The 21890-nt window shown below is 35.5% G+C and overlaps 1 protein-coding gene and 1 non-coding gene across 2 annotated transcripts; one reads left to right on the forward strand and one right to left on the reverse strand.

The window, feature by feature from the left end:
• Nucleotides 1-1168: 1168 nt before the first annotated feature.
• On the reverse strand, nucleotides 1169-2323 carry LOC107611042 (uncharacterized). The gene has a single exon (XM_016313009.1). It carries the CDS (start codon nucleotides 2321-2323, stop codon nucleotides 1169-1171), a length of 1155 nt encoding a protein of 384 aa, XP_016168495.1.
• Nucleotides 2324-3153: 830 nt separating this feature from the next.
• Nucleotides 3154-3260, forward strand: LOC148548075 (small nucleolar RNA R71). The gene has a single exon (XR_015897479.1). It is a non-coding gene; the product is annotated as a small nucleolar RNA R71 (small nucleolar RNA).
• Nucleotides 3261-21890: the final 18630 nt, after the last annotated feature.

A 21890-nucleotide genomic window follows, 5' to 3' on the forward strand; every position in this document is an offset into this window, starting at 1 on the left:
TCCACAGAGGGCGGAGAACTCACCGGTAAAAGGAAAAAGAAGAAAGAAGAGAAGAAAGAAAGAAAGAAGAAAGAGAGAAAGAGAGAGAAAGAGAGGTGGTGACGGCTAGGGCGGAGAGGGTGCAACAACAGTGGGGAAGAAGAAAGAAAGACGCTGCTGGCTCAACAGGGTTTTTGCCCAGATTAGCGACCAGATCGACGCCTATGCGTACGCACAGAGGTTTATGCGCATGCACATGAACCAAAACAGAAGGGGACACGGACGCACAAGCCATGCGAACACTCCCATCAGAAGGGGTGCAAGAGTGCATGCGGACGCACAAGGCCGTGTGCTCGCACAGGTAACTGAATTTCTTTTTTTTTTTAAGAAACTTGGGAAAGGGTCATGTGTGCATGCGCACACAGGTCTGTGCACACACACAGATGGAAAAATTGGTAGGGGTTCATATACACAGGGCATGCCAGTGCTTCAAACAGAGGGAGTGTCAATTGGTGTGCGAACGAACAGGGTTGTGCGCTCACACAGAGTGCGCGAAAAGGGGTCTGCGTGCATACGCACAAACAGATGCGCACGCACAAGGCTTAAGAAAAATAGGGGAGCGCCTACGCACAAGTCGTGCGAGCGCTATCAACAGAAGGCACACCAACTAGTGTGCGTGTGCACAGAGAGGTGCGCACGCACAGGACTCAAAATTTAGAGATTGCGTGGGTACGCACAGGGGCATGCGCACGCACAAGGCGCAAAACAAAAGGAAATGCACACGCATAGAGCGTGCGAGCGCTCCCAACAGGAGCTGTGCAGGCTAGTGTGTGTACGCACAGGGGTGTGCACACGCACTAGACGCAAAATTTTGGGATTTTGTGCGGACGGACAGGGTTGTGCGCATGCACAATGCCCTATTTTTTCAAAAAACTTCCTTTCAAAATCTAAGGTACCAAGCCTTAACTCATCCAAAATTCAACCCCAAACATTCAAATATTCATGACCCATATGCAAGTTAAGCTATCTAAATCAAAGATTAAACTACTCCTAAGTGAACCAATCATAACAAAAAGGCAATTAAGTCTAAAATATAAACAAAAAGAGAAGGGTTAGAATAATGTTACCATGGTGGTGTGTCTGCCACCTAGCACTTTGGTTAAACGTCCTAAGTTGGACATGCATGAGTTCATTGATCAACAATTGGGACCTCTCCAAGGAGGAAAATTTCCAACTCCTTGGCATGCTTGGGTTGTGTGTGGTCCAATGACTTAGGTTCCTTGACAACCTTTGCTTCTTTATCCTCCCCATTAGTCTCATTTACTTGCTCTTCAATTAGGTCACAACCAAAGATAGAGTATACTTCAAGTGTTGGCTTCTTGGATCCATCCAAAGTGAATTTCACTACTTTTCTATCGGCTTCAAACGAGTAAGCTCCCGAAAATGCATCCAACTTGAATCGAGATATCTTCAAAAATGGTATCTCAAGGAGAATAGAGGATGGCTTGTCTGAGTCAATTGGAGGGGTCTCCAAAATATGAAAATCTACCGAGAATAGCAACCCTTGAATATTGATCAACATATTTTCCGCAATTCCTACAATCGACACAATACTCTTGTCCGCCAACACAAATCTTGCTCCAGACCTCTTCAATGGCGACAAGTTCAACTTCTCATAGATAGGGAGAGGCATAATGCTTACACAAGCTCCCAAATCACACATGCAATCCATGAACTCCATCCCACCAATCACACAAGTTACCAAACAAGGACCGGAATCATTACATTTTTCTGGAATGAGAGAAAAAATAGAATCATTCATCGGACTTTTGTTTAGCTCACCAATCTTGTCCTTATGAGTGAAAACATCCTTTAGGAATTTGGCATACTTTGGAACTTGTTGGATGGCTTGAAAAAGAGGAATGGTAACTCCCTCATTCTTGAAGATCTCCACCACATTAGGGTCAAAGTCTTCATGCTTCTTAGCCTTTTTAGCCACCGTTGGAAAAGGGATTGGTGTAGTCTCTTCAAGAGGGTTCTTCCTTTTGGGTTCCTTGACCTTCAATAGATCCTCCTCCTCTCTTGAAACATCCTCCTTCTCACCACTAACCCCCTTCACTTCTTCTTCTATTTCTTCATTGTGGGGTTCATTGCTCAAACTTGTAGGCTCAAGACCAACTTCATCTAATTTGGTACCGCTCCTAAGGGTGATAGCATTGATGCTTCCCTTGGGATTTGGTTGAGTTTGAGAAGGTAGACCATTAGATGTGGAAGCTTGGTGGGTATTGTGAATGTTTGAAGGAGAAATAGTCAAACAGGATAAAGCGTCGGCAATGGTTGCCATGTACGTTTCTTGCTTCTTATGAAACTCCCTTTGCTCTTACATGAAACTCTGAAGTGCATCATTCATATGAGATTGGTTTGAAGAGGGAGGTTGACTTTTTTGAGGGAGGGTAAGCCTAGTGTGTGGTGGTTGATACCTGGCGTGACTTTGAGAATGTGGTTGTTAATTGGGTTGGGCATGAGGTGGACTTTGTGGTTGATATGTGGGTAGTGAGGTTGTGGTGGTTGATGATAGGGTTGTTGGACTTGAGAAGGTTGATGATAATAGACTTGTTGGTTGGAATAAGGTCGAACTTCAAATGGTTGAGTCCACCTTTGATTGGAGTTGTCTCTCCACCCTTGACCTTGGTTTCCTCCATAGTGATAAGATCCTTGATTGCCTTGGTAGAAATTGGACCTTTGTGGATAAGGATTTGCCACCGCAATGTGTTGTCCTCTTGGATTTGAGGATACTCATCGGTGTAGTGACCATTGCAAGCACAAATACCACAAGATCTAGAAGGCCCTTCAATTCTAGGAGGTTGGGGTGGAGGAGATAGCAACATTTGTGGAATTTGTTGTCCTTGAGTAATTTGCCTTAGCAAGACCATCATTTCACCAAGCGTCTTAGTCAAGATAGCGTCACCGGAAGGTGAGACTTCACTTATGGCCTTCGGATGGGGATTTTTTGTCCTTAAATTTTGAGTTGAATCCGCCAAGTCTGCAATGACTTCCCAAGCTTCTTCTGCGGTCTTGTTCTTAGTAAGAGATCCTCCACTTGAGGCATCAATGAGGAGCTTGTCTTGAGGGATCAACCCTTGGCAAAAATAGCTTATGAGCACCAATTCATCAATACGATGATGAGGACAAGATTCGAACAACTTCTTAAACCTTTCCCAATATTCATAAAAGGTTTCTCCATCTCTTTGCATAATGCATGAAATTTCCTTCCTTAGACAATCCGTCTTTTGAGGTGGAAAAAACTTCTCAAGAAACTTCTTGCGCAACAAATCCCAATTAGAAATCACTTCTTCAGATTGAGTGTAAAACCATTCTTTCGCTTTTCCCTCCAAAGAGAAAGGGAAAGCAAAAACTATGACGCCTATATCATCCAAGCCATGTCTTCTTGCAGTAGAGCACACAACTTGAAAGTCTTTCAAGTGCTTGAAGGAATCTTCACCGGACAACCCATGATATTTCGGAAGCAAGTTGATCATACCCGTCTTAGGCTCGAAGTTGTCATCTAGATCCGGGTACTGAACTTGTACCGGTTGCAAAGTGATGTCCGGGGCTCCGGCCTCCTTTAAAGTAATTCTCCGAGGTGGTGCCGCCATATTGTTGTCACCTAATTCACTCACAGAAATTTCAGCACTTCCAACAGAAGAATACAAGGTTCCTTTGTTTAGTGAAGAATGAGAATCACAGTTAGAAGGTGATAGGGAATCGGGTTGCTCTTCAAGAGAGTCCGATTCTCTATGCACGAATGCTAACCAGCGCTGCGCTTGCCTAAGATATGTTAAAGTCCTTTCTATTTCAGGGTCAAAAGGGGCAATGCTCAGGTCTGGAAGCGACCATGTCATTCAACTTAGGAATCAATGAAATCATGCAATCATCAAGAACAAAACAAGAATAAGAAAATAAACGAAAACAACCTAATAGTCAACAACTACCAAAACTAATTATATAGAGGCACCAACTACCAATTAGTGTCAAGTGACAAACCAAAAATCAAGTATTCACACTATTCACATATTCACAAAAACCGAAAGTATAGCACTCATTGCACTAGCTTCCCCAGCAACGGCATCGAAAACTTGATGACGAGTCGTATCATCGGTTAGGAATTTCTCTCTTTTTTCCGAAAGGGGAGGCAAGATGGGATTTCAACGTTGCATGTATAGTCCCAACTGACAAGGCGACTCACGACCTAAAGTTTAGATTAGATATGTCACAATTTAAAACCAATTAAATCCGGGAGTAGAATCCTGAGTCGTCTCCCAAGGAACTAGCGATCAATAGTGCGCAAGTTCGGTTGTGACAGTCAAGGAATTTTTAATAAAGAGATGAACAATTAAAGGAATAAAAGAACATTAAAAATTTGCAATTAATGAACTAATAAATGAATTAAAGAACTAGCTATATAATATGAACAAGTAAGATGTAAAAGTGCTTGATGCGTGTGTGTGTAACTCAAAGCATAAATAGCTTCTTGGCTTGGAATGAGCTATGGGATCCTTTCCTTGTTGTAACCACAACTATGACAATTGTGATGGATTAATCTCACTTTGTTAACCCTTAACATTGAAGGATAGAGCAAGTGAACATAAGTGTTCTTAATCCATAAATCCTAACTCACTTGCTAATTGCCTTAACAACAAGTTAGCGTTAGTGGACACAAGAACAATTAACAATCCAAGAATTATCACTAAATGTTGAACATTTCAACTCTAGGAACCCATATGTTCATTTTCCCCAAGTCAAGAGGTGAAAATTTACCTCATAGTCAAAATTGACATTTCCACAAACACTTGGTGGGCAAAAACACAAATCATGACAAAATTGAGAAAATGGTTAAAACTATGAGCAACAAATTACTAAAAACAACAATACTAACTCAACCAAGCATATAATCATCATCAATCATCAAATCATCAACAAGAAAATCAAAATTACAAAAAGTATATATATTAACAATATGTCTTTAACTACAAGAAAGAGTATCAAAATTGTAGTAGTAAAAGAGAGCAATTAAGAAATACTTACAATAGAGGTAAGCAAAATCCAAGATCAAAAATGGAAATAGCACTAGGAATAAAAACCCTAATGAAAACCCTAATAGAGTTGAGAGAAAACTTAGAGAAAACTAAAAACTAAAGGCTCCTAATTCTATCTACACTACTCCTAATGGTATGCTATGTTTCTCCAAGTGTTGCCCCTCTAATATGAGCTCTAGGTCATCAGATTTGGGCCTCCAAAGCTCCCAAAACATGAGTCACGTGCCTTTTTAATGAAGGCACGTGTTAGTACCTGTGCGTAGGCACAGGTGTGTGCGCACGCACACTCGCCCGAATTCTCAGGTTGTGCATACGCACAAGAGGCTGTATGCACGCACACTTCGCAATGCTCTTCTCCTTTATTTCTTCATGTTTCCTCCCTCTTGCATGCTCTTCTTCCATTCTTGCCAAGCCATTCTTACCTATTACATCTGAAATCACTCACCAAAAACATCAAGGTATCGAATGGAATGTAAATGGAATAAAATTGACTAAATTAAGCATAAAAGAGCATATTTTCATAATCAAGCATAATTTGGGAGGAGAACTAAAAAGCATGCTATTTAAGGGAATAAATGTTGGTTTGCATGATGGAATTCATTCAATTTCAACCAAAAATTACCATCAAATATGGATTCATCAAGTCTCTTTCTCAGACTCCTCAGAATGATTATGAACAGATTCTCAGGACCGCGCTCTTCGACTAGGGGATAAAGAATTACTTCAGGAATCCATGTCATCAAGACGTTGTTCAATCCTTGCAAGGACACAAATGATTGTGTCGAAGCAGAAAGTCAGTTGTAGATCGTGGTTTCCTTCATTGTCAGCCATCACTGAAGAACCTGTGAGAAAAAGACCTCACAACACTCTTCTCACGTGTATTACTCGGAGTAGGACACTCATGTTTACACTCAATTTGTGGCTTTTATCCTTTATTGAGCTCACCACTCTTGTCTTTTTCCACTCTTGGATTGCTTTAACAAGTGTCACTTCAGAAAATGAGGAATTGAGATAGCGAACTAAGATAATTTGAATGATTGAGATGTTCAACTTGACAAGAAGACAACCAAAGTATATGACAAAGGAAAGAAAATAATAAGTGATTCTAAGATGATAGAAACTAGAAAATATTTGAATCCTAATTGAAACCTAAAGTAAATTATGGAAAGCTAAAACAAAGCTGAAAAATTTAGGACTTTTTTTCTTTTTTTTTTTTTTTTTTGCAGACATTGACTTTAAGATATAATAATTGCAGGAAAAAAATTAAGATGAACTTTTTATTATTTTTTTTTTACGATTTTTTTGGCAACTTTTCTTTTTTTTTTTTTTTGGACTTTGACTTCAATATATAGAAATTGCAGTAACAAAATTGAAATAATAATTTTCATTTTTTTCCTTTTTTACTCTAAAGTAAATTTGCAGAAAGCGGAAAGAAAAACAAAGAAACAAAACAAGAACGTTAGAACATGTAGATAAATAAGAATTTACCTACGATCTGTAACTGATACCAAATGATAAGAAAGTAGGATGCAAAAAGACACAGCGGAAACATAAACGGATAGATAAGGAAATTTTTCTACTAGACCTCTAAGAAACCTGTTCGTAACAACCTAGGTCACCAGAAGGGATTTCCTACTAGAACTTCAAAGAACCTGTCTTTGACAACCTAGATCATAGGGATGAAAATTGAAAAAGACTAACACACAGAATTACCTTAGTGTTGGATCCTTCAATCTTCTTCATGCAATAAGCGAAGCAAATCACTCACCTCATTTAATCACAAAATAAAAATGTGCAAAAAGTAACTGAAAATCTTATTCATAAAAAGTTATGTAAATTATCTCACCAAAAGTGTTTAAATAGACTCCTAACAACTAGCTAAAAGATAACTAATTTAAATCAAATTTGATCTTATTAGATTGGATCTTTAATAACAAATTTAAATCAGATTTGATCTTATTAAATTATATCAGATTTGATTTAAATTTAACATTTCTAAAAATACTACTAAGCAAATCAAAACTAAACAAATCTCCTGACTTAGCCTAATAGGCGTTGTCCTTTCTTCCTTAGTTAGAACTTGATGTAACTCCTTATGTAGAAGTGCTACCAAGTTCCCAAAGCTCTCCTTGAGCTTCTTTGCACGTGCTCTAACGATAGGACCCTCCGAAAATGCAAAATTTTCATTCTGTTCTTTGGCCTTAGAATGCCCGAATTGTCCTCCCAAACATGTATCAATGAGACATGGAACTACTGCAGGTTGCTAAGTAATTTGAATTTACGCAAAATATTTCATGGTGAGGAAACACATTTTCATCAAAATATACATTTCTAGAAAGAAAGACTCTACCAGATTTTGATATGCATTTAAAACCTTGATGGTTACTATCATAACCAAGGAACAAACATTTCTCATACCTATATTCAAGTTTATTCTTATTGTATGGTCTAAGAAGTGGAAAACACGCACAACTAAAGATTTTGAAATGTCTGTAATCTAGGTTTTTTGTTAAAAATCATTTCAAAAGGAGATATAAAGTTTAAGATAGCAATAGGTAACCTGTTTAGAAAATACATGACAGTAGCAAATGAATCTTCCCAGGATAACATTGGTAAATTAGCAGTGGCTAAAAGAGAAAGACCAGTTTCTATGATGCTTTTATGTCTCTTTTCAACACTTCCTTGTTGATGATGGGTATACAGACATTATAGTCTTTTCTTTAATTTTATGTTTTTGCAAAAAAATCTATAAAAGACTTTGACATAAACTCCTTTCCATGGTTTGTTTGTAAAGATTTACCTTTTGTGACAAAGATCATACAAATTATAATTATTACAATTGGTCAATAAGGCACTATAGTAAGGAGTATATTGATGCATAATAGAATTGATATCAGTAGAGTTAAGGTGAACAACCTTTGATTTATTACTATCATCATGGAATGGTAGAATGTCATTATTCATATTATTGAAATAAAAAACTGAATTACAAGTGGCTGTAGACAAAAAAGAATTAGAGAAACGTTTTTTTGGGAAGTACATGAAACAGATGTCAAAGAACTATCATATTTTTCAACAGTTTCACACTTCTTGGAACAAACAAATTGTCAAAGACATATAATCCTCCTCTAGTAATTCCCTAAAGAAGAAGTTTCCTTGATACCTAATCATGAACAAGACATGTTTTAGGCCAAAATTCAAAACTAACATTACTGTGAGGATCAATTAAAATAGATGAGCCAGAGTTTGTGATTCGTATACTTGTACTATTACCTTCAAAGAGATTATCAGAATCTGTCAAGCTTGGTGTTGAAGAAAGAAGGCTGTTTAGGTCAGATGTCACATGATGGATAGCCCCAAAGTCAGGGTACTAAAGTGATTCCACAATAGATGGAAGTGCTGTGTAGTATGCACGTGGTTGATGAAATGAAGGAGATGGTGGTAGAGGTAATATATTTGAGTAACGGATTTGAGAGGGCAGTGTAGCTATAGCAGTCCCTGGTCGACATTGTTGGTCAAAATGGTAGTAGCAATTCCATGCTCCATGTCCTCCTTTTATGCCTTCCAAGTGTTTGATAAAATGCTTGGTTGGATTTTAGAGTAGATTTTGGTACTCTTAGCTTGTGATTGAGGACTTAGGTCCTTTGAGATTATTGATGTCCAGTTCTATTTGTGATTTAGGGTTGTTAATTAGTTTTAGGACCAATTATGTCCACTTGACTTTCTTTCAATTGTTAGAGGATAACTAAGTGGAATTAATCCTTTGTAATCACCATGTTGTGGTCAATGATCCAAGACAGGATACCTTGATTCTTAATCCTTGCCTTGAGTAGCTTTTAGCATTTATATTTCTTTAATTGTTGATTTTTATTTCTTGTTCATTAATGAGCGGATATTTTATATGCTTTTTGGCATCATTATCATATCATTTTAGTTATATTTTGTTTAAGTTTTATTATATTTTCATTGGTTTTAGTGTAAAATTCATATTTTTGTATTCTACTTTCAGTTTGTGCATTTTCATATGATTTCAGGTAAATTCTGGCTGAAATTGAGGAGCTTTAGCAAAGTCTGATTAAGAGACAAAGAAAGGACTGCAGATGTTGTCAGATTCTGACCTCCATGCACTCGAATGAGCATTTCTGGAGCTACAGAGGTCCAAATGACACACTCTCAAAAGCTTTAGAAAGCTGACATCCATGGCTTTTCCACAATATATAATAGTTTATACTTTGCTCTGGAAATGAGGGTCTAAAACTGGCGTTCAACGCCAGCTACCAACCCCATTTCTCGTGTTGGACGCCCAAAAGGGAGTAGCTAGCGTCCAACGCTCAAAAGGGAGAGCAAAGCTGGCGTCCAACACCCCAAAGGGAGTACCAACTCGTGGAGTCACCCTAAGCTTAGCCCAAACACTCACCAAGTGGGCCCAAGAAGTGGATTTTTGCACTACAAGACCATTCTATCATATTTTTGTACTTCTTAGTTATTAGATTAGTATATATAGGAGAAGATCACCCATGTTTAGGATCTTTTGCCTCATCTTTACCTTTTCACGTTTTACTTTCTGTAAAGCATGAGCAACTAAACCTCCTAAGTTAAGGTTAGGAGCTCTGCTGATTCTCATGGATTAATAATATTATTGTTCGATTTCAATACACGTTTGATTCCATTCTCTTGTGCATTTTTGTTCTTCATATCATGAATTGAGGGTGACCTGTGACAATCATCCTTGTTCTACATGGGTTCCGTGTGAGTCCTGCCCGGATAGCATTGAACCACAAGCTAGATAATGCACTGTGGATTCCAAGAGCGTGCCTGGACAACTTTGGATATGTGATATATAATCCCGTTGACCGTGGGTTACTGAGATTTATGTGGCATCAAGGCTAGAGTATGAGAAGCAGCATTTCCTGATCCGGAAGATCCGACCTTGTCTGTGGCGTTTTGAGTAGGATCGCAAAGGGGAGTGGATTGCTTAGGTCTTCACCTTCGACTATAGGGGAAAGCCATGAGTTAACTTGATAAGGATGCTACATGAGTTTCTCGGATATGATAGACTGCTATGGTTTAGAAGAGACTAACTTGATGAGGATGCTACATGAGTTAGTCAATTACGGCTGCCATTGAATGAATCGTTCGTTGTTGAAGTAGACAGTAAGAAAAGTTAATCTGGAAAAAATACTCATCTCCGAAGTCTTAACTAATTATCCATCATTACTTTTACACTAATCTAGTATTTCGTTCTTTATTATTTCATCTATGCTTTTAAACAAACAACCATCTTTTCTAATCATCTGACTAAGATTTACAAGATAGCCATTGCTTGCTCAATCCGACAATCTCCGTGGGATTGACCCTCACTCACTTGAGGTATTACTTGGATGACCCGGTGCACTTGCCGGTTAAGTTGTGTGGAGTTAAATTCCGTGCACCATTCATCAAACCCAAAAACCCAAAAATATACATCCCATAACCAATAATATGCACACTTCCCTGCAATTCCTTGAGAGACGACCCGAGGTTTAAATAATCTCGGTTTTTATTGGGTTTGACTTAAGTGACAAACAAAATTAAACTTTGATTGAGGATTAATTGTTGGTTTGGAACTATACTTGCAACGGAATTATTATTGAAAATTCCTAACCGACGATTATCCCACATCATGTTTTTGGCGCCATTACCAGGAAATTGCAATGTGTGCTTGTTATTGGTTATTGTATATATGTTAATATTGTGAATAGCTTGTTTTAGTTTCTTTGTTAGTTTTTGCTAGTTTTAGGAGTTTATCTTCATTACTTCTTATTAGTGTAGCAAGAGCCATTCCATGATGCATATCAATCCAATAGTTATGGTGGACCTCCTTGTGATTATCAACAACCACCACTATACACCTATGAACTTCCTCCTCAACAAAGTTTTGAACCACCATACTCACAAGCCCCCTACCACCAAACATCTCTATATGACCCTAGTCCATATCCATCACACCAACCACCATATGAACCATACCTAGAGCCACCACAATTCCAACCCAATTACTCCCAAGAACCACCCCCACATACACCATCTCTATATCCGTACCATGATGAACCACCTACCTCTTATGAATCCTTTCTCCCAAATAATGAACCCTCCTATCTACCCCAAACCCAAGAGACGATTCTCTCATTTCATTCCTTCATGAGCAACGTGAATTTCAAAGGAGGCAAGAAGAATTCATGGCTACCTTGATCGAGGTAGTAAACAACTTAGCCTCCCAACGGTTAAGCAATCAAAGCACTCCTAGGGTCACATGTGGAGAATCAAATGAAGAGTGTAGCATGAAGGAGAGATTAGAAACTCCGGTGGAGAATGAGGAATGGGACTTTGTATTGGAATAATTGGAGGAAGCAGTAATTCTTGAAGAGGAATAAGCGGTTAAAGATTTAGGAGATGCCAAACCTCCATGGAAATCTAGAATTATAGAGCATTCCTCTAAGAAGCTTGAAATTATTGTTGAGGAGGATAGTGCACAACCTCCAAGGCATGTTCCCTATGAAGAGTTGGAAGGAATAGAGCAAGAAACAAGTTCCCTTGGTAATGAAGATCCCACATCAAGTCCTCCTAGTGATGAATTTGCATCCACAAATGAATTCCTTAAGATTGAGGAATCTTCTCCAATTGAGTTTGATAATGATGTTGAGGTAGACTTTTCTCAACCTCCAGTTTATGATTTTAGTGATGGAAAAGAGTTTGATGAATTTGGTGAGGAAAGGATTGAAACTGAAGAATCTTATCAAGAGGTGGAAGTCCTTCAAAGAGGATGGACGGGAGTGAAAATTGCCTTATCAAGACCATTGGAGACATCTTCTCCTAAGTTACCATTAGCCTTCACATTTGAGTAGGTAAAATTCTTATCCTTGAGCTTTATTATCCCGCTTGAATATGCTTTACTTGAGACGGATGGTCAACTTAGGAATATTTGTGGGTTGACGAGCAAAAGAGAGATGATTAGTGGTTGGCATCATAATTCTCGATTCACTATAGTTGGAAGCTCAAAGTTTAGGAGCAAGGGTTAGTATAGTTCTCAATTGATTGGGTCTAGGATGATGTCTTGGTGTTCAAATGAGAATTCCATGTGCCTATCACCCGGATGGAATCATGGTGATCAACTTGAAGATGGGTGTAAGAACAAAGTTTGGGATCCCGGCATATGTGATGAGGATCAATTTTGGGAGCTCCGAGCTTGTGGAGAACTTCACCAAGGTTTGGTGCACTTGATTGGAAATTCTGGCAATCATTTGAAATCAAGCATTGGTGGAAGTTTGAGGATGAATTCAAGCACAAGCCTCCTTGATTAGAGCTCTCCTTAAGTCCAACTTAAGGACAATAAATAAAAGTGCTAGGTGGGAGACACCCTACCATGGTAAACTCTTTTCATTTTTTTTCTTTTGTATATATTGGTAAATTAGTTTAATTTCTTGTTTAGTTTGGTTTGTTGAGTTTCTTTGGTAGTGAGTATGTTTAATAAGGTTTGATGGTTGGTCCACGGAATTGTGATCACACTTTTCACGACTCCGGTATAACTAACCAGCAAGTGCACTGGGTTGTCCAAGTAATAAAACTTTACGCGAGTAAGGGTCGATCCTACGGAGATTGCCGGCTTGAAGCAAGCTATGGTCATCCTGTAAATCTTAGTCAAGCGGATTCAATTGGTTATGAGTTTTGATAATTGAAAGATAAATAAAATGTAAATTAAAATAAAGATACTTATGTAATTCATTGATGGAAATTTCAGATAAGCGTTTGGAGATGCTTTGTTGCTTCTAACCCTCTGCTTTCCTATTGTCTTCATCCAATCATGCGTGCTCCCTTCCATGGCAAGCTGTATGTTGGTGGATCACTGTTGTCAATGGCTACCAACCGTCCTCTCAGTGAAAATGGTCCAGGTACGGTTTCTGTACGACTAATCAACTGTCGGATCTCTCGTCTCGGATGAAAAATACCAGGCACAGCTACCGCACGGCTAATCATCTGTCGGTTCTCACTTGTGTCGGAATAGGATCTCTCTATCCTTTTGCACACTGTCGCTGTCACCAACATTCGTGATTTTGAAGCTCGTCACAGTCATCCCGTCCCAGATCCTACTCGGAATATCACATACAAGGTTTAGACTTTCCGGATCTCAGGAATGCTGCCAATTGGTTCTAGCCTCTACCACGAGGGTTCTAATCTCACGGATTCGAATGCTCTGTTGTCAGGAGAGGCAAGTCAAATCTGTGGATCAGAGACCCAAGAGACTATACTCTGGCTATCATCCAATGACTACGTTGAACATCATGTAGACTGCTTGTGGTTGTCAGGCACGCGGATCTTGGCTAAGCGAGTAACGAAGATAGTGGGTGATTGTCACGGGTCACCCCTTCATTCTGACTTAACTAAATTAAGTACGAGAGTATATCTTGGAGAAGAATTAAGCGTGAATTGAAAGAGAAACAATAGTACTTACATTAATTCATGAAGAACAGCAGAGTTCCGCACCTTAATCTATGAGGTGTAGAAACTCCACCGTTGGAAAATACATAAGAGAAAAAGGTCTAGGCATGGCCGAATGGCCAGCCTCCCAATGTGAAAAATGGCATAAGATGATAAAGGTATCCGAATACAATAGGAAAGACTAGTATTTATACTAAACTAGTTACTAAGGATTACAGAAATTAAGTAACTAAGTGCAAATAGTGTAGAAATCCACTTTCGGAGCCCACTTGGTGTGTGCTTGGGCTGAGCATTAAGCTTTATACGTGCATAGGCCTTTTCTGGAGTTAAACGCCAGCTTGGATGCCATTTTGGATGTTTAACTCCAGTTCTGGTGTGAGTTCCAGCGTTTTATGCCAAAAAAGGGGTCTCTGGCTGGCGTTTAACGCCAGTTTGGGCCATGAAACCTCGGGCAAAGTATGGACTATTATATGTTACTGGAAAGCTCAAAATGTTAGCTTTCTATCCCAATTCAGAATGCGCCAGTTGGACTTCTGTAGCTCCAGAAAATTGCGTTTGAGTGCAGGGAGGTCAGAATCCAACAGCATCTGCAGTCCATTCTCAGCCTCTGAATTAGATTTTTGCTCAGGTCCTTCAATTTCAGCCAGAAAATACTTGAAATTATAGAAAAATACACAAACTCATAGTAAAGTCCAAAAATGTGATTTTTGCATAAAAACTAATAAAAATATAATAAAAAGTAACTAAAACATGCTAAAAACTACCTAAAAACAATGCCAAAAAGTGTATAAATTATCCGCTCATTAATGGTGTTTAGATGAGTGTTTGGATGTTTGGATGTTTGGAATGCTTGGTTTGGTGCTAGAACTTGAAAAATATTGAAAAACAGAGCACCGTGTCACGCGTACGCATGACCCCAAGTTTTTTAGCGTGCTAGGATCGCGCAAGCACTGTGCCATCGCACGGTCCAGACAGTGAGTTGTGCGCGTAGGGTGTGGGAACCGTGCGTCTAGCACAATTTCTTCCCATACGTGCGCATGATATGTGTCACCCTCTATTTTTCCCTTCTCATGCCTACGCGTACCAGACACGTACGCGTCGCATCCTATTTCTGCCACTCAAGCGTACGCGTGACCTTACGCGTATGCGCATGACCCCCTGCCCTGTTTCATTCACTTCTTTTCTTCTCTTCTCTCCATTTCTTTTCTTCTTTTCTCTTCTCCTCTTTTTTTTTCTTCTTCAACCACCATCCAACAATATCAATCACCATCCACCATCACCTTATTTAGTTAGTTAATTAGTTAGTTAGTTAGTTAGTTGGTTAGTTAGCTTAATTTTTGTTTTAGGTGATATGTGTTAGATTATTGATTTAATTTGTTGATTTGCTGTTTATTGCTGCTGATTACAGGTAGGATGTTATTTTAACATCATTGTCAGAATTCTTTGTTGAGTTTATACTTTATTGCTTGGTATTGAACTCTTCATGCTTAGTATTTGTGAATACCAAGTACTTGTAAATTGCCTTCAAGAATATTTTTGGATTTTCATATTGCATGTTGTAGCTAGCCACCATGTGATTTGATTTCATTATCTATTATTAGGCAATTTTATGTAGTCAATGCATTTTTTGTTAGGTGATGCTTGTTTATAATTGATCTTTATTTACGTCACCTAGTTTATGCATTGAGATTGTGAATTGTGAAATTGGACTGTGAGCTTACCTAGTGACATATTTTTGAGCTTCTTAAGCTTTGTGGACCATACTTGCCATGTGATTGATCTCATCTTATATTTTTTTGTTCTAAATTGCATAGCAACCATATGTCCCACTCATGTCAATTAGGTGATGTGAACCAAAATTCAAAGTGTGTCATTGATTGATGTGTGATTTTCATAGTTTCTTTTGTTCATTAAGTTTCCTTGCACATCAATCAATGCCCATTCATTATCCATTTTACAATCACTTGATTCTTGCTTGAGTACTTTCATGCTTCTTTATTACTTATTTGTTTGTCTTAACTTACAAGTTTTCTATGAAGTATTCAAGTACACTAGAATGAGTGAAGTGCATACTTTTTTTTATTTAATTGTGACATAGTTTTCAATGCCAGTGTGTTCTAAACTGCATGCAACTTAGAACTCAGACATTATTCTCCTTAATGTCACACATTGATTCACTCACTTTATTTTAGTGATCATTACCTCATTCCAACAATCTATGCTTCCTTGCTTTTGCATTTACTTGTCTTATTATATCCTGTTTCTTATCGTCCAGGATGAGTCACCATAAGCAAAAAGGGAAGCGAAAGAAAGAACATGCAGCAACCGGTTGATCCACCAGCTGAAGGTGGCAATCTGGAAAGTCGTCGTACCTCTATTGCTCATCTTTGAATGCACCGAGGACGGTGCAAACTTTTAAGTGTGGGGAGGTCGTCCGACCGAATTGGCCGTTTTTGGGTGACAAATTTCTAATCCCAACACTTTCACATTTTAATTTTTCTGTTATTACCATATCTTATAGAATTTTTAGTTGCATTTTCTTAGTTTGCACATATATATATATATATATATATATATATATATATATATATATATATATATAATAAGCTTAGTCAAAATAATGAAATTTTTCAAGGAATTTATCTATAGGGCATTGATATCCTAATTGATTTAAGTTAAAATATTTTCATTAAACTTACTTGAATTATATATTGTAGAATATGGTTTTTGAGCTAAGAACACATAAGCATGTGAGTTTTGAGCCTAATTGTGTGGTTACATCATATAGCCACTATTTCATTCTAGTGTGTGTTATTCTCTTTCTATGATTGTAATATTTGATTTGTTTGATTCTTTATGTCCATTATTTTGTGTATGAATGCATTTATATGATTGAGGTCTTCATTTCAAATAGCTCACTTACCCAAATGGCCTTACCCTTTTATCCACCATTGTTAACCAACTTTGAGCCTGTGTTAATCTCCTTTTACTCTTAATTTTAGCACATCACTCCCCTTAAGTGAAAAATAATAAATGTCCTTAATTTGGATCTTTGATTAGCTTAGGCTAGAGAGAGTGTGTATCATTTAAGTGTGGAAAATTTTGGGAATATTGGTTAAGGTGAAAGTGTATTTCGTATTTTCATTGAAGATCTTGGGAATTAGTGGGTACATACTCATGCATTAAATGTTTAAACCATATGCATTGATACTTTTGTATATATTTTATTTTGAAAAAAAAAAGAAGAAAAAATAAAAAGGAAAAAATATAGAAAAAGAATAAAAAAAAAGAAAGCAATAAATATGGGACCAAATGCCCCAAAGGAAAGTTCAATAATAACCAATGCATATGGGATGTGAATTGAAAAGAATGCATGAGTGTGTGAAAGAGTGAAGAATGGGTAGTTAGGTTTGCATTTGAATTTTATAGGTTGTTATATGTGTAAGGTGAGAGTTTAAGTTAATCAAAGATTCAAATCTCAAGCTCACTTGGCCATATATATCCTTACCTTGACCCTAGCCCCATTACAACCTATGGATAAGTTCTCATGATAAATGTATGCATGAATTGAATAATTGTTGATTGTTATATGAAAAACAAATCTTAGAAAGCATGATTAGAGGAGAATTGAGTGAATCAACCCTATACACCTGAGCGACTAGAGCGGCTACACATCCGGTGAGGGTTCGATTGCTCAACTACATGTTTTCACCAGTTATTAATTTTTATCTTGCAAGTTTATAATTCTTTTCTAGGACTCAATTAAATTGTGGATTTGACTTGGTTGTGATTGCCTTAGCGCTTGTATTCATATATGTATTCTTGGAAATTGATTTATTTTGACCAAGTAGTTGCATTTAGATAATTTACTTGCATTGAATAAATGTTAATACCCCTTTTCTTGTCTTTCTTGAATTTAGCATGAGGAAATGCTAATGTTTAAGTGTGGGGAGGTTGATAAACCCCAATTTTGTGGTTTATTTTGTATTAAATTAGGTGGATTTTATCAACTTTTCTCACATTTATTCAATGAAATAGCATGGTTTTGTAATTCTCCCTAAATTGTGCTTAATGATTAAAAACATGCTTTTTAGGCCCTAAAATTGATAATTTAATTCACTTTAATTCCATTCAATACCTTGATATGTGTGTTGAGTAATTTCAGGCTTAGAAAGCAAATATTGGATTGAAGGAATGAAGAAAAAGTATGTAAAAATGAAGAATTCATGAAAAAATGAAGTTTTGGAAATCTACCATTCGAGGCGTACATGTCACTCATGCGTACGCGTGACCTAGAAATCGTAATATGACACGTACATGTGACCCACGCGTACACGTGACAAGCAACACGAGACCAATTTAATGAAACACGCTGGGGTAATTTCTGGGGCTGCAGAAGCCCAATCCATCTCATTTCTAATGTTGTTTGATGCAGAATTCAAGAGAGAATTAGGAGAGATTAATTAGGAATAGATAAAAAACATATTTTAGGTCATATTCTAGAGAGAGAAGCTCTCTCTTCTCTCTAGAATTAGGTTAGATTTAGGTTAGATCCCCCTTAGATTTAGGTTTAATTCTTGTTTTAATTTAGTTTTCCTTTCAATTTCTTGTTCTTACATCTTTGCTCTTCTAGTTTTACTTGTCATTCCCTTTATTTTGTTGCATTTATGTTTATGACTCTTGTAGCTTTCAATTTCCTTTAATACAATTGATGTTTTATGTTTCTTATTGTTTAATTGAATTGTTATTCTTACTTTTCTTGCATTGGGTAGTTGTAGGATTTACATTTCTTGCCAATTTACCATGTTTTTCTTTTATGCCTTCTAAGTATTTGATAAAATGCTTGGTTAGGTTTTAGAGTAGATTTTGGTACTCTTGGCTTGTGATTGAGGACTTAGGTCCCTTGAGATTATTGATGTCCAGTTCTATTGGTGATTTAGGGTTGTTAATTGGTTTTAGGACCAATTATGTCCACTTGACTTTCCTTCAATTGTTAGAGGATAACTAAGTGGAATTAATCCTTTGTAATCACCATGTTGTGGTCAATGATCCAAGATAGGATACCTTGACTCTTAATCCTTGCCTTGAGTAGCTTTTAGCATTTATATTTTTTTAACGGTTGGTTTTAATTTCTTGTTCATAAAACCCAAAAACCCAAAAATATACATCCCATAACCAATAATATGCACACTTCCCTGCAATTCTTTGAGAGACGACCCGAGGTTTAAATACTTTCGATTTTTATTGGGTTTGACTTAAGTGACAAACAAAATTAAACTTTGATTGAGGGTTAATTGTTGGTTTGGAACTATACTTGCAACGAAATTATTTTTGAAAATTCCTAACCGACGATTATCCCACATCAGTCCCCAAAAAAAATTAATACACAGATCAATTTCCAACATTTTTTTACGTTAGACATAATAGTCTTCTGTCCATTTTTTGGCATAATTCTAAATTTTTCAAGTATTTATTAGAAAAAGAATATTAGTAAATATTATAATCAAATTAACTTTTAAGATTAAGTTAAACCTATTTTATTTCTAATGTGGTATTTTTTTTAAAAAGAATATTATTAAACTATCCTCACTACATATCCAATTGTAAATCCAATAAAAAGAGATGTACTAAGTCTTATATTCTCTTTAATTAAAAATATATTATGGTGGATTGTTTAGTTTTATATCTTATTATTTATATGTTTTATTTTGTTATGTTGAGTATTCTCTAACTCCAAGTCAAATATATCTTTCATTAAAAAGTGGTCCAAATATTGATTATATTCATGTGGATGCACTATGTAAGATTGTAAGTAGATATATTCATACAATCATCATAATCAAATGTGCATTCAGTGACATTTATTAGTATCAATTACACCAAGTAAAAAAAATTAAATTTCTTATTATTATTATTATTAATTATAAAATAATATTGTACCATAATTTTTTGTATGATTTTAGACCAAAAAATAATAAATTTATTCATTAAATTATTATGTGTGTATTTATAATATAAAAAGAATTTTCGCATAAAATTGGCAAAAAGAATTTTCGCATATATATATATATATATATATATATATATATATATATTTATTGTCACTCAATGATGATCTAAAAGAATTTTCAGCTTAAAATTATTTGATATTTTTGTATTTAATATAATTTAAATTAATGTGATAGGTAGGAATTAAATATAATCAAAGTTATTCTTTTATTTTCACTTGAATCTCAACTTGATCACCAAATCATTAATTAACTCAAAAGATAACTGAATTTCTACTTCATAATTAGACTAACTTAACATACACATCTATGTGATACATACATATTACTTTTCTTTGATTTATAATATGTGCAAAAATCATATTAACAAAAAAAAGTGTGTCAAATTTGCATTTTCTGTTGTGAGTTATGTCGAAAAATAGACGGGTGATTGTTATGTCTGACAGAAAAAAATGTTAAGAATTAATCTATATATTAATTTATTTTAGGGACTAAAATGTCTATTTTTAAAATTTTTGAGTACTAATTTAAGTAATTACCCTGGCAAAAAATAAATAAAAACTGATCTATTTACCTAAATAAAATTTTAAAAATATTTTTGTGTATTAATTTTTTTGAAGACTAAAATATTTACTTTTAAATTTTTTAGGATTGATTTACATAATTACTCAAAAATATCTTTCAATGATTAATAACAATTTTTTTATACAATGCTTAGTCAACAGAGAGAGAAAAAGAGATTGATGAGTAGTTTTTAAAAATGATGCGATTATTAAACCAATAGGATTAGAGGTTCAAAAATTCAATCAAAATTATTAGAGTTAAATTAATATAATAAAATAATATATTATATATAAAATATATATTTTATTTAAAAAATTATTTTTATTTATTATTTTATACCATTAATTAATCTTTAAAAAACTCACAAATTAAACTATTTAATTATTTTACAAGTTCACCGTCAAATGGCTTTTATCTAAAATAAAATCGGTTTGATAGTCAATTTTTTATTAATTAGATCAAACTACTAATTCAATTTTATTTCCAGAACTATAACTATTGATATAATTATTTATATATTTTTTTATTTATTTAAATTTTTGAGATTATAAATTTTAAAATACATTAAAACTTACAAGATAAAGATAAGATTTTATTCTGTTCAAAATATTTATCATTAGAATAAGACAAGAGTAGATAGTTACTATTTTAATATTTTTATTTTTATTTTTTATACTTCATTTTTTTTTTTTATCTTTGACCATTATTCTGACTTTGTTGTCAAAGATGTAACTAATATAGTTTGAAGAAATTGTAATTATCCCTTTAAACACAAATGCTTTTTCCCTAAAAAATATCAATCTAGAGACAATTAAGATTGAAACAAAGTTTTCTATACTTAAAACTTGCTTAGTGTCTTGTTACACTACTACCAAACATGTAATAAACCCAAAAGGAAAGGAAAGGAAAGGAGAAGGAAGGTAAAGAAAAGTGGGAAATGGAATTGCAAGCGTGTGGGGTAGTAATTTGATGTGACTAAGATTTTGAAGGCAAAGATGAGGGACACTCAGAGAATTAGCCACGTGTGACACTCTCAACTCTCACTCACAACTTCACATTGAGGCAGCAACGCGGGGTTCGACGTGTGCAACAAACAAACCAAAATGCCTTCTCCACTCATACTCATAGTCATAGGCACCACCACCCATTACTATTCTTCAATCAAAAAAGCCCAATCTTCTTCACACCCCTCCTATTTGTTCATCTTACAACCTAATGGGCCAATAGATTACCATCGTTAAACACACACACACATACCACTCTTTTCTTTCGCCGCTTTCATTTTCTTTTACTTTTTTTTAGACCCTTTCAAGTTTCAACTCTCTCTCTCTCTCTCTCACTCTCTCTCTCTCAATCTAAATTGTTTTCTTCTATTTCCATGTTATACCAATTAATGGCCTTTATAATACTATGAATTATTAAATATATACTAATAAAGCAAAAGAAACTCAATTTAAAATTCTTGACTAATTTCTTTTATGAAAGTATTAAGTAAATTCATATCACATTATAATACCTAGGTATTAGTCCGTTAAACAAACCAAATTTACCTTGGTCTCTTGCCGTTGTTTTAATTTTATTCTCATCAATTATCACGTGTGATTGCTCTCAATTTAAGGAATTTTCCCTCTATATCATAAAGAAAAGTATAGATAAATAATTTTTAATTATTAATTTTAAATAATTATAATTAATAATTATTAATTCTATATTTTTAAAAATAAAATTTAAATAATTACTAATTAATAATAATTAATTAATATAAAAT

This window comes from Arachis ipaensis, chromosome B8, assembly GCF_059453495.1.
Source record: "Arachis ipaensis isolate K30076 ecotype BB chromosome B8, ASM5945349v1, whole genome shotgun sequence".
In the NCBI taxonomy this organism is placed as follows: Eukaryota; Viridiplantae; Streptophyta; class Magnoliopsida; order Fabales; family Fabaceae; genus Arachis; species Arachis ipaensis.